This window comes from Eurytemora carolleeae, unplaced genomic scaffold (assembly GCF_000591075.1).
Source record: "Eurytemora carolleeae unplaced genomic scaffold, Eaff_2.0 scaffold74, whole genome shotgun sequence".
NCBI lineage: Eukaryota > Metazoa > Arthropoda > Copepoda > Calanoida > Temoridae > Eurytemora > Eurytemora carolleeae.
This window is the reverse complement of record NW_019396090.1, coordinates 84,173-98,549: the sequence shown is the minus strand read 5'-3', so window position 1 is coordinate 98,549 and position 14,377 is coordinate 84,173. Positions and strand designations below refer to the sequence as shown.

At 31.1% G+C, this 14,377-nt stretch overlaps 1 protein-coding gene across 2 annotated transcripts in view; it reads right to left on the bottom strand.

The window, feature by feature from the left end:
* Nucleotides 1-14,377, bottom strand: part of LOC111718413 (glutamate receptor ionotropic, kainate 2) — a 67,753-nt gene that overhangs the window by 40,689 nt on the left and 12,687 nt on the right. For both annotated transcript variants that reach the window (XM_023493991.1, XM_023493992.1), the window contains exons 7-14: nucleotides 13,941-14,024; nucleotides 10,557-10,639; nucleotides 6,649-6,721; nucleotides 6,053-6,121; nucleotides 5,205-5,300; nucleotides 4,533-4,604; nucleotides 3,883-3,918; nucleotides 480-551 (exon numbers count right to left, since the gene is read on the bottom strand). In XM_023493991.1, the coding sequence (XP_023349759.1) occupies nucleotides 480-551; nucleotides 3,883-3,918; nucleotides 4,533-4,604; nucleotides 5,205-5,300; nucleotides 6,053-6,121; nucleotides 6,649-6,721; nucleotides 10,557-10,639; nucleotides 13,941-14,024 (585 nt within the window). The remainder of the gene's footprint in view (nucleotides 1-479; nucleotides 552-3,882; nucleotides 3,919-4,532; nucleotides 4,605-5,204; nucleotides 5,301-6,052; nucleotides 6,122-6,648; nucleotides 6,722-10,556; nucleotides 10,640-13,940; nucleotides 14,025-14,377) is intronic.

Here is a 14,377-nt window from a genome sequence, read left to right as displayed (position 1 = left end):
CTATAGTAAACTAAAAACATTCTCCGCAATACTACATTCTCAGTTAAACTACCGTAAAATGCTGGTTACTCCCTTTAAAGAGCCAAAATATACACCATATCAGGTTACCTATGAAGAAGTTTCTTCAACTGTAAGTAAATATTAACCTAACCCAAACCTAGATTGTCATGACAGATATATTGGCCAAGATCAGCCATTAAATCCCTTCTTGGTCATAAAAATGCATTTGAACTAGACTCTCAATCTTGCCCACAAGGTCAGAATTTATAATTGCGTATTTTCCAACCTAATCCACAAAAATCTTTTCTCTAATATTAACATATTATTAACCGGGTATCCAGTTTTTATTTACATTGAAGAGTAAAACATCGTGTTTTTCGTACGAATTTACGGATTTAAAAACCTATTCTATACAATCTTAATTCTAGAAACAGAATAGAATTTTAAACGCGTTTAAATTTTTTTCTTCTAATTTTTACCTGTGATCTGTCCAGCTCATTAAGCGCTTTAGCAAACAAAAGTGCAGCGTCATACACCAGAGCAGTCTCAGTCTAAAAAAAAAAAAAAAACGGTGGTGCAGTGCTGAAAATACAATGGTGGTGCAGTGCTGAAAATACAATGGTGGTGCAGTGCTGAAAATACAATGGTGGTGCAGTGCTGAAAATACAATGGTGGTGCAGTGCTGAAAATACAATGGTGGTGCAGTGCTGAAAATACAATGGTGGTGCAGTGCTGAAAATACAATGGTGGTGCAGTGCTGAAAATACAATGGTGGTGCAGTGCTGAAAATACAATGGTTTTGCAGTGCTGAAAAAACAATGGTATTTTCTAAAGCTTCATCACTCTTTTCCAAAAGATACAAGGTGCACCCACGAGATTTTAAAAAATAAAATTTTTAAAAATTATTTTTTCTGATCTAAAGATTAAATTTGATCTTTTGTCTGATAAATAGTTAATCTTAATGGCATAAAAAATATTTTACGTACCATTAATAATAATAATAATAATGATAATAAAAATGATAATAATAATAACTCAACGACTTTAAGAAAAATGTGGATTAGAATATACATTTGTACTTTTAACTTTTCGATAATTTATTTTCGAAGGTTGTAAATTGTTTTGTGTATGTAATTCTAACTCTACTAAAGCCATGCTATACTTATATATACTTGAAATAGTTTTATATGAATTATAAAGGCACTGAAAAATTGAATCAAACTCCAATTTTCTAATCCTTACTCTTTGCAACTTGATGTTATCTAGTTGCACGTATTCAAACTATGAATTCACGCACCTCTGACCCTTTAGTAAAAGTAAATTCAACCCAAAGTCTAACCGCGTCAACCTTGTTGCACCGGCTAGTCAAGCTAGACAAACTGGGACCGGAAAGGTTGACCCGGCTTGGAAATTCAAATGTACTACGACTGCCCGTGAATTCTGCTTGAACAAAAAGTCAAAATTTAAGATATTAAAATTTTACATCATCTGGTTGAAAAGATCTAGAGATTAAATAGTAAGAGTTAATTTCGAGTAATTAGCTTCTTAAAGTGTTAAAGATACGTAAAGATACGTTTATAAACAGATATTACTCAATAAGTGTTTATTTCGAGTAATTAGCTTCTTAAAGTGTTAAAGATACGTTTATAAACAGATATTACTCAATAAGCTAAGCGGTAAGTCTTCTTTATTGGTATTACACATAAAAGCCAGGAAAAATGTTGCTGTAATACAGATTTTTTAAAAATTCATTTTGATTGTTTTTGTGAAACAAAGTGTTCAATGTTTAATATATTTTATCCATGCATTTCTTAAAAACATAAATGTCTGAGAGTGTCTGAAGAGAAAAAATGCATTCTTGAAAAATCTCCCCTCCTCTACCCCCCCCCCCCCGGGGAAAGGTGCGGTGAATGGTTCAATCTTTCTTTCTATTCTCTTCTAATCAAACCTATTAAGCTCAGTTCGATGAGCTCAACTTTAAAACCTGTTAGATAAGAAAAAAGGTGTACGTAGATATTTTGGAGTTGTTCAGGGTAGGGAAGCCAGGGGGAGTATAGATAGAAAAATAATTTTGAAAAACAGAATTATTGGTAAAGATTGATTTCAATGATACACACATTTTGCCATTTGATAATTTTTCCGGTAGGTTGGTGTCCCAATGATACAAAACGCCCGATGCAACAAAACGCCAAATGTAAAAAAAAACCAATGTAACAAAACGCCAAATGTAAAAAAACCCAATGTAACAAAACGCCATAATGTCAGAAAATTTGAATGTGAATTAATATTCCAATTTTTTCGAAAAAAATCACATCTTTTTTTAATTTCTCAAAAGTCTCAGTTTTCTGGCTGCTGTTATGTTTATCTTAAAATTTTCAGAAATAAAGGATATCATTGCTAAAAAAGTGTTCATTCTAACCAAATTTCTTCCTTGATCTCAAAGCAATAAATGCCCAAGTCACATTTACAAGGAAAAAAATGAAAATGAATAGTTCTCGAAACCGAAAACATAGATATATCATTCATATGAATCAGCAAAGCTTAAATGGGTATATCAAGGGTTTCCACCATCAGGTTAAAAAATATAGCTAAGGTAAACGAAAAACAATTTGCATAACATTACACACATTACGATATAAAATTGTTTATTTTGTTATTCAACAAATTCAGTCTGTTTTCTTTAATTACAAATACAAAATTTACGTTACTCATACAAAACGTAATTTTAAGTGGAGAGGGAAAAGCTTGTATTTTTCATGCTTAAAAGCGTCATCTTGCGAGGCATGAGAAACAATAACAATTATTAAAATAAATTTTATCTGTATCATAGCTTTGCAGTATAAAGAAAATAGCGAAAAGAAAATATTTCTATCTTACATATATTGATTTAATTTTTTGAAAAAATAACGTTTTCCTGAATAGTGAATATCAACATGTTTTACATACACACTGGAGAAAGGGTGAACTAGTTCCATCAAAAGTTATACTATTTCTCCATACTCATTAAAAGCATTATTTCTGCCCATCATTTGACGATATTTCACAGTTACAAAAGTGAAGTTCAATTCTTTAAAAAGTATAGGATTCCAAAAATTAATGCAGTGGATTTTATGATTTTTTTAAACATCTAATCTGTTACTTTCAAATATATATCATGTGAGATAGTTTACCCCTGAATTTGTGTGTACTGTGAAAGTATGGATTTGAATGTGATGTCATATCCTTGTTTTCATTCTCTGACGTCAAACTTCGAAAAACCTTCCGAAATTAACAATTTATAGCAAATTCCTTAAATTTTAAATTGTTCCCAAGCTTCGCTGTCAGACTGCGATATAGGTTGCTAAATCTCCGCCCGCAAACTGCGACGTAGGTCACCGACAAGCTTCATAGTGTCCAAGATTATCTAACCGACAACTTTTCTGTCGGACAAAGTTGTCGGAGCTCTGACTGTATGTCGAAGCATGAGCAAAGTATCGAGTCGGAGCTTTGATTTATGTTCGACATCGGCAAAAATGTTTGTTGGGAGCCTCTAAATCTGCATATTGAAATTAAGGCTATAAATATATAAACTCTATATATGTATGAAGTAAACATGCTAACTAATAAAGCACTATTGCCAACCAATGTAACCAAGATATTAAAATTGTGTGCTTTAAATGAAATATATTCAATTTAATTTCATAAAATGTTAATCCAATTCTTTGTTTCTTTTTAATCTTAAAATAGAAATGTCGAGGCCTCTAATTTTGAACCAAGTTTTTTTAGTCGTTTTGGTGTAAAACAGAAAATGCGCAATTCCATTTTTTTGGAGGATTTCTTCAGAAGTTTGGTTTGGTTGGAAACAGATTAGTCACACATACATCTAAACAGCTAGTTACTTACTGGTAGAGCGGTTGGATGAAGCGTCGTATTGGCACCCTTCCACCATAAATAGTAATCAGTAATTTCTACCATCATGATATGTGACAAAAACTTCGAATAAAATTATTCATTCTATTCAGATCTATACATATATAGATCCATTTTTTCAGGACTTAAACCTTTCTGAAAGATGGGTCAAAGGTATTTTTTTCACGATACTTAAAGAATAGCACTTAGAGACTTTTTTTTGATATTTCTAATCTTGAATTCAATAAAAAGATTTTAGTTTTAATCCTCATGAAAAAAGATACTGGACTTTAAAATAAATGATTTGCTCTTTAAATTTTTTAATAAAAATGTTGACAATTAACAAAAAAAAATTCCAAACTGGACAGTTTTTTAAACTATATTCAATTTATTTAATAAAAGAATCAATAGCGAAAAATCATGATTTTTGTTTCAAAATTTTGAACATTTTATAATCATTATTCAAAATATGTTTCACTAATTTTTCACTCTTGACACTTTCTTTTAATCTCAATCTAGTTAAATGTGCAAAATTGTCAAGTAGAACTTGAACTTGTGCAAACTGTTAAAAATACTGGATGTACATTGTACAAGGTACATGGAGAAAGTACAAGTAAAAAAAAATATAGAACATAATTTCTTACCTTGATAGATTTTCCTCCGAAAGGTATTGCACGGTTGTACAGTACCTCACCTTGTATCCATTCCCGTACAACCTAAATATATTTTGTGTACAAGATCTCTCCCTGATGTACCTATTCATGTACATTGTTGCAACCTAAATATTAAACGTAAGAAAACTCTATAAAACAAGAAAACCTTAGGCAGTATCAATCCCGTACATGTACATCCTAAATATATTTCATGTACAAGATCTTTCCCTAATGTACCTATTTATATACAATGTACAACCTAAACATACTTAATGTACAATATCTTTTGCTGGTTAACATATTCATGCACAATCTAAACTAACATATTAATCTACAAGAGCCCTTTGTGATGTACATATTCATGTACAACCTAAACAAACAAGATCTCTGTGTAATGTACATATTCATGTAGTACCTAACATTTCAAATGTAAAAATAACAATAAAAATATATTTCCTGAACAATTACAAGTACAACCTTCATATTCTGTTGTACAGGACCTCTCCCCCGGACCTTTCTTGTACAAATCAAACATTTATTTAAAATTTAAAACGTTCAGTTCATTAGAGGTCCTGGTTCAAAGTATGAAAACCGAGGCCTTTAATGAGTTTGTTTTAAATATTCACAAAATCATATAAAAAAATATTTCCGATGTATAATTACCCCTTGAACTAGTTCACTGCTTGGATTAACTAGTCTAAAGGCTGTGATGTTAGTTCCACCGTATTTAAAATCTTCCATCTCCACCATATGCAGATCCTTAATTACACAGTTTGTCGTTATATATATCAACATAATTTGAACAAAGGAATTTGCCACTAACTCTGATTTTATAATCCCTATATCTTTGGAACCAAATGTCTTAAATCTTTGAAATTTCAAACTTACATTATTTGATCTAACAGAATTCATAGTTTGAAATATCTAAGGTCTACGGCATTGGAATCCAAAGATATAGGATTTAGAAAAGCAGAGTTTGTGGCAAAGACTCAATTCCATTATATTTTAATTTTAATTTCCATAAAGCTTTTAAACAGTAGACACACATACAGTTGTAAACAAAGAGATGTTGTCACTCAGCAGCTTCACTTTGTTTAATAATTAACTTATAATTTGAAAAATGCTTGTCAGGGATCAAAGTATTATAAATAAAAAGTCGTCTTTATTGTATTGATATAATCGCAGAACACTTTGACACTTTTAAAGGTTTTCGTAAAGAAAGAAATGTAAAAATAATTTAAAATCTATTATAGAACATATGGGTCCTAAAAAGGTATAAGAAAATAGAAGTAAATTGTATAAAAATAAGGAATATTCTAGAAATCTTTTTTAAAGTCGAGGACATTTTAAAAGTTTATCATCTTAAGGTAACACTGCAGGTTAAAGTATAAAAAGCCCAAAGGAAAAAACAAATTGTTTACATTATATATAATTTAATGGTTTATGTGAGTAGTGACCCTAATTGAAAATCGAGAACAAATTCTTTAACAAAAAAATAAAGAAAAACTTACTAAGCTAGTGATTATATAATTATGGTAGGCTGTCATCATCCCAACCTGCTGAGCCTGGCGGAGTATTTCCTATAGTATTATTATAGTATTATTATTATTATTATTATTATTATTTTTATTATTATCGTAATTTTCATTATTAGTGTCATCTTATCATCATGATTCTTATTACATTTTATTAACAGTATTACAAATTAATACACAATTTTTTTACCATTACCATGATAGTTGAATTCTATGAATTATCACGTTTTAAATTTTAAAGCTTATACAGTGACCAGAAAACTCTGAAATATAAAGACGACTTTTACGTCCAAAAAGCATTGAGCCTGTGTAAACAGACCCAATTAATTATTGATTTGATGAGTGTCTAGTAAAACTATATTTTTTGTAACAACATCAAATTCACTTAAGTATTGCTGTAAAGTCGTCCTCCAATTCCAGAGTTTTCTGGTTATCATTGTAGTGTTACCGAAATGCATTTATTTATCTATTTTTTAACAAGCGTGAGTGACGTGACTAAACTTTATTTGAAATCAGTTTTAAATTTAAGTTTGATAATCAGCATCCATCTCTCACGTTGATTGGTAGCTCACCTGAATATTGTCCGCAACACAGTCGAGGATAATCTTTCTTGTTCCAGCATTCTTGATCTCCTTCAGTAAAGGTCTAAATAAAATAATATTTAGAATATTTCAACATTATCTTAACCCTAAACAGGCTGGGGGGCGTTTGGCCCCCCCCCCGTAGTCTTTTTGTCCTAGCACTCTCATTTTTGACACTATAACCGTGAAATATTGCGACGTTTAATGAATAGTAATTTAAAGGATTTTTTATTTAAAAAATATATTTTTTTTAATATATAGGGTAGGGTACAGAGCGGAAAAAATTCCGGTCTGTAAAAAAAAACTAAGATAGCCATGAAAAATTGGGCTATGAACATGCATTTCAACCCTATACCTATTCTCTATGGCCTTTTTCTAGGGGCTATACATAGATTCAGACCCCCCAGCCTTTATAGGGTTAAGTGAACTTTTTATTGATAATCCTGTAATCAATAATTCATTGACGATATTCCTCACATCATTTAACTCGAAATGGGCTCATTTTAATGGGGCTGTAAGCGAGCCTCAATGCAAAGATGGTAATGCTCAATTCACTATGGTACCCTTAAACCATTTATCTAATCAACAGTGTGGACGATATCGTTGTTTTATCAGGTTTTATTTAAAATATTAAATTCAAATAATCACTATATGTTATTCTGCAATAGAGTTGCGCGAATTACAATTGGAAAGAAATCATAAACGAAAATAATTAGATTTAAAAAATTAGAACATTGACATCTAGTTCATTTCTTGATATGACAAAGTTTGTACGGGTACGGTTGTGAATCAGGTATTCTGTTCATGGAGGGTTGAAATTACGCTTATCACGCACCTCTGCCCCTTTAGTAAAAGTAACCGCGTCAACCTTGTTGCACTGGCTAGTCCTGTCTATGGAATATGTGCAAGAACGCCCAACTTAGATATACGCAAATTGTGTACTTATGTACACTGTGGGAGGAATGTAAACAAACCCAGTGCCCCCACAGAAGTTGAAGGGAAAGGACTAAAGCTCTGATGTGATATTACAGTCCAACAAAAACAAAGTTAATATATCAAGTTAGAGCGAATACTTATGATTTTTGGCTTTCTGGTCAATATGGAAAATACAATAGCAATATATTCCTATTCCACCCCTTGGGCCCTTTTTCCTAAAGAACTGATGCGTTGCCCCTGAATTCTTTGTTTTGATCTCCTCCCACTGCAGTACACAGATTTGACGCATCTGCAGATATAGCGGTTCCAGGTCTATTTCTTGGTCCTGTCCATAGAGCCAGGTACAGTACAAACTGGGACCAGAAAGGTTGACCCGGCTCGGAAATTCAAATGTTCTACGACTGCTCGTGTTATACAGTTATTTGCAATGATTACGCTTGCCATTTTTCCCCTTAAGTTACAAAACTTTCCTATTTTCAAAGAATCTAAATCAAACAATTTAAAATCTGCCCCTAGCCTGTACTAGCCGCGGCGCTCAGTTCACATTGTACGAATTAAAAACATGATTCAGTATAAGTTGTACACTATGATTGTATTAACAAAAAATATTGGGCCGGGTTCCTTGGGTCTGTTTACATTGCGCAACAGCTGTCTTTCATATTTATTTGAAAATTTTAAATTATATTTTATAAAGGTGTCTTCCTATTTCCAAGTTTTCTGGTTCTCACTGTATTCACTTTGAATTATGTGTTTAACCTTGCATTTTATGTAATGAAAGAGAATATTTATAAAAATTTTAATTTCTGAATAATTGAAATGCATTTACGAAAAATTTTAGGAATTTAATTCGCCTGGCAAAGTTGCTTTGAAGGTAAATGAATATATAATCCTTTTACAATACATTCATGGGAACAAAGTTTAGACCGGACAATTCCGTTAAAGGGACTGTTAACGTTATTATAATAAACCCTCCAGTTACATTGCCCGATTCCCAAATGCCCTTAATGCGATATCGGATTCGCAATGAGGATTTTTTTTTCTGTCTTAAAAAGATTTCAAGTTTTAAAATTTCCTTAATCAAAAATTAGAAATTAGGATAATTCAAAGTTTGGAATTTAATGAATTCAAGCTGCGTCTCAAATCCCCAGAAAACCGGTTTCAATTGAGCGCCGGCTTAAATTTTTAAAAATTTAATACAATTTTAAATGGAACCAAGCATATTTGAGGCGCGGCTTAAATTTAAATATATTGAAAAAATATTGAAAAAATCCTAATAAAACTAGAATATCACATTTCTTATTTAGGAAATTATGTGTGTATGGAAAGATGTAGGGTTTAAGTTTTTCCAGAAAATATTTTTCATCAAAATAAAGAAAAAAAACTTTTTTACCAGATCTTTTGCCAATTACTTTAAAAAAACCAAATCTGACAACAAGTGCTTTATAAAAGCACTTTTGTAAAGTGGGGCAAGGAGATGGGGTTGAGGGGTTGAGGAGGTATAAAGGTCTATAGAAAATCACAAGTGAGTTAGAGAAGTAAAATCAAAGCCCAAGACGTTGCGACATTTCAAAGTTGACCCTGACTTAAAAATTGATGCAGCTTTTTATAATCAGGCTGAATCTATGTGGTTTTGTGTCAATGTAAAGTACATTTTCTTTTTTGTTATTTTCTTTATTTCCGTTCATAAGCCAATGATTGATTTTCATGATTTGATCGAGTAGAGAAGAATAGGATCTGTTTCCAGGATTTGAGGATCTCAGTTTTTGCAATATGACAATATAAAGTGCGTCCAAAAATTATCTTAAAAAGAAAATCTTTTATTGCAGGTTAAAAGAGTACTGTTGTGATTGGACGTGAAAATCTTTTAATGGTTATTGGCCACAGAAAGGGGGGTCGATTTTTCCAATTGCATTATGTCACTCGGAATTGAAGAGATTTAGATTTACTAGAAGCATGTAGGGAAGACGATTTTTTAAATCAAAATTTCCATGCGGAAACCGGTTTTGTGAGTTTTAGAGTCGAAAAATTTACTAACGTCGAATGGTGTATCAAAAGATTCGTGTTGAAAAACATTAATTCAGAAATGTTGAAATCATCAAAATCCGTTAAAAATGTTATTGCCAGAAAACTAATTTTGAGCCAAAATCCAAAAAAAATATTTGTATCGCCCTTAATCAAACAATTTTCGAGACATTTGTGATTTTTTTCTACACTTTTCGCATGTCAATTTGAATTTTTCAGAAAAACTTTTTTCTGAAAGTTGTTCAGATTAACAATATCCATCCGATATATCTAACTGACAACATTTAGATTAAAAAAATGTAAAAACCTTAGTCGTCATTCACTTTTATTCAATTATCTTAAATCTTAGCTGTTGAACATTTTCAATTATCTGTTGAAAAATTTATCTTTTTTTCAAAATATTGTAAAATAGTGTGCTATGTTCGAACAGAACAAGTAAAATCATTCAAACAATTTTTGAAAATGATAAAATCTGAAACAAGTAGACTCTAATTTTTGGCCTAACACTTTTTTTAATCCATTTAAGTTATGAAGGTCAGGCTTTTCAGTTTCTTCGGTCCTTATTGACAAATGTAAAATGTTAAGTGTAAAATTTAAAATCTAGAATTTAAAATGTAAAATGTAAAATGAAAAATGTAATATGTAAAATGTAAAATGTAAAATGTAAATGTAAAATGTAAAATGTAAAATGTTAAGTGTAAAATTTAAAATCTAGAATTTAAAATGTAAAATGTAAAATGAAAAATGTAAAATGTAAAATGTAAAATGTAAAATATAAAATGTAAAATGTAAAATGTAAAATGTAAAATGTAAAATATAAAATGTAAAATGTAAAATGTAAAATGAAAAATGTAAAATGTAAAATGTAAAATGTAAAATGTAAAATGTAAAATGTAAAATGTAAAATGTAAAATGTAAAATGTAAAATGTAAAAATAATACCTGTAATCTTTGGATGGGCCGGGTCTCAATTGTCTCACAACAATTTTGTCTTCTCCCATCTCATCGGTCAGTTTTAATAAATCCTAAAAAATTCAAGAATCTTAGTTTTTTTTGGATTATTGGTACGCTTTGCGCCCTCATATATTCCTTATTTTTTGGAAAGTAATCGAGCTTGTTTGGTAACATTGCAGGATTTCAAACCCTATTTTTCTAATTAATATTAAGAATGGATTTAAATCAAAAAATTGGATTAACTTTATTCTAATATAACGTCCTTTAACCAGGGAGTAAGGAATAGAAGGGAGATATAACTGACGCGGTTCGCCCTACCATATGATTATACATGCTTTACAGACGAAGTACTCCATTTCAATAAGAAATATTTAAATGTCGTTTTATGCACAATTACATGTATTCAGAAAAGGTCATTGAATACATTTAACAGGGAAAAAAGTATGCTGAACATCGCCAAATAAATTCATTTTTTAAGATGCAAAATTATTAGCAATACAAACGTATTTTTTATATTAAATAAGATTGTTTTTATTTGTTATGGTAAAGTAACTACATTTAAAAAATTAAAAGACGACCTTAAAAAAAACTCTTTCAAATGGAGTACTTCGTCTGTAAAGCATGTATATTGTATAATCATATGGTAGGGCGAACCGCGTCAGTTATATCTCCCTTCTATTCCTTACTCCCTGCCTTTAACCCTTTCCTTGTGAAGATTTGAAAAGCAGAGGCCATTTTCAATTTGGCCGCCATATGCAAAAATGCCGCAAATTTAAAGTAAAGACAGCCATTTTTAAAAATATGCAAAATTTGTTGGGTAAAGTTCGACTTTACAATGGAAAGCTTAAATGCAAGGATAATAAAGTTGCATTTAGTTTAACAGTTCGTTTATTCAATAAACAGAGATGAATTCTCTCACTGTAAAAAAAGAAGAAGTAGAATAATAAAGGTGGGTGGGGGGGAATTATGGTGAAACATAATGTTAAAGTATGAAAAAAAGACAAGTTTAAAATTTTCCCGATTAATAATTTATAAAAGGCATGAATATGAAAGGATGAAAGTAAAATTAACCTTTAAAACTGAAAATTAATTTAAATTCAAATTTTTAACATTTTCAAATTTTAATTTGTTTGCTTGAGGTGGGGTTAGTATTTAAGGGCCATGTTACATAGAAGTATGGAAAATAAAAAGTATTTGAAAAGTCAAATATCCATAATCATTTTGAAATTATAAGAAATGTTGCAGCGTATGCCTAACCTTTGGTAAAAATTTTAGATTGTACATGAAATTATGCTTGTTCATTCCCATGGCTTTAAATGTTAATCTAGAAAATATCTGTAAAGGACAAAAAGTTTTCGCTATGGAAAGATGGTAAATTTTTTTAGCCAAGGAAAAGTTTATGGCTGTTCGAAATGAAAAATATTATATCTTTTGGAGAACGATGAAAAAAACGTCTTGAAAAAAAACATTTAAAATCTAAAATTGTTAATCAGAAGGAATTAAGGCCCAGTTACCAAATATTTTCAATGAATTCTGAGGGGTACTGCAGCTGGAAGGAATGGTTTCGAGTATATATGACTAGATGACAATATCCTAGTTTTGGTGTCAGCAACACTCATACTATAAAGATGGAATACAGGCATTCGGCATTCAAGTAATCACAGGAATATATGGAGTCGTCGAAGCTACAAAGGATTAACGTTACAAAACAATTTGTTGTTATCTCTATGTACCTCTCTACATTATAAATACTCTAGGGCTATGTTATCTCTACGTACCTCTCTAAATTATAAATACTCTAGGGCTTTGTTATCTCTATGTATGTACCTCTCTTCATTATAAATACTCTAGGGCTATGTTATCTCTACGTACCTCTCTAAATTATAAATAGTCTAGGACTTTGTTATCTCTATGTATGTACCTCTCTTCATTATAAATACTCTAGGGCTATGTTATCTCTACGTACCTCTCTAAATAATAAATACTCTAAGGCTATGTTATCTCTACGTACCTCTCTTAATTATAAATACTCTAGGGCTATGTTATCTCTATGTACCTGTCTATATTATAAATACTCGAGGGCTATGTTATCTCTATGTACTTGTCTATATTATAAATACTCTAGGGCTATGAATATATTCCAATATATTTCCTAGCAGTGCCAAATAAAATAATGCATTTTTATAGAAATCTTATTCCGGAGATAAACATTCTTTTCAATCAATTAAAAAGATTTTCCCCTGAATTAGGTCTTTAGACTGTCGTATATGTGCTAAACATATTAGTCCTAAATCTTCTACGAAGATATTAAGTCCTAAAGTCCTACTTGTCCTACCTATCCTACCTAAAGTATATTGAGTTCTAAAACTCTTACCTAGGGTATGCTAAGCCCTGATGCTCCTACCTAAAGTTTAGTCCTGAAGTTCCATCCATAAAGATATTATAAGTCCTGAAGCTTATACTTAAAAGATATTTAGTCCTGAAGCTCCTACCGGAAAGATATTAAGTCATAAAGCTCCTACCTAAAGATATTTGCAAATATATTAAGTCCTAAAGTCCTACTTGTCCTACCTTATGTATAATAAGTCCTAACGCTCCTACCTAAAGTATATTGAGTTCTAAAACTCTTATCTAAGGTATACTAAGCCCTATTGCTCCTACCTGGAGTATATTAAGTCCTAAAGCTTCTACCTGAATTATTTTAAGTTCTAAAGCTCCTACCTAAAGTTTATTCAGTCCTGAAGTTCCTTTCATAAAGATATTATAAGTCCTGAAGCTTATACTTAAAAGATATTTAGTCCTGAAGCTCCTACCGGAAAGATATTAAGTCATAGTGCTCCTACCTAAAATATATTAAGTCCAAAAACTCCTACCTAAAACATATTAAGTCCTAAAGCTCCTACCTGAAGTATATTAAGTCATAAAGCTCATTCATACTTGAAGTAAATAAAGTCCTATAAAAGCTTATACCTAAGGTATATTAAGTTCTAAAGCCTCTACTTTAAAGATATCAAGTTCTAAAGCTCCTATCTAAAGTATATTAAGTCCTGAAGCTTCTACCTGAAGTATATTAAGTCTTAAAGCTTCTACCTAAAGTATATTAAGTCCTGAAGCTCCTACCAGAAAGATATTAAGTCCTTAAGCTCCTATCTGAAGTATATTAAGTCCTAAGGCTCCTAACTAGAGATCATTAAGTCCTTAAGCTCATACCTTAAGCATATTGAGTCCTAGCCTAATATATATTAAGTTCTGTAAAAGTTTCTTCTTAAAGTATATTTAGTCCTGCAATTTCCCCTGAAGATTATTGAGCCATGATAAGCTTTTACTGATTTTTTATCCTCAAAAAGCTTCTGGAGTATAACCATGAACTACCTGGAGTCTAATCAGTCCCTCGTTGTCCTCGTAAAGAATTGTGAAGGATTTCCAAGAGTAAGCTGAGAGAAGATCAAGATATGCCTGAAATAAAACCAATTAGTTAATGGAGAACTTGTTTATATTTTCAGTTCGTTGATATTCATAAATGTTGCAATGGATAGGTTTATAAAGACCAGATCTTCAGAAGCTAGAAATAATATTTTCTTGAAATACCATCTATCTCAATCAATTCATTTGGTTCCAAGTCTATCAGCTGAAAGTTGAAGATTACAGGGCAAGTGTAGGACGGATAACCCCTGGATCTAGGTCTAGGGTTATACTAGGCAAGGTGAAGGACCCTGGATCAGAGTTGAACTAGGCAAGGTGTAGAGGACGGATAACCCCTGGATCAGGGTTGAACTAGGCAAGGTGTAGGACGGGTAACTCAAATGTTA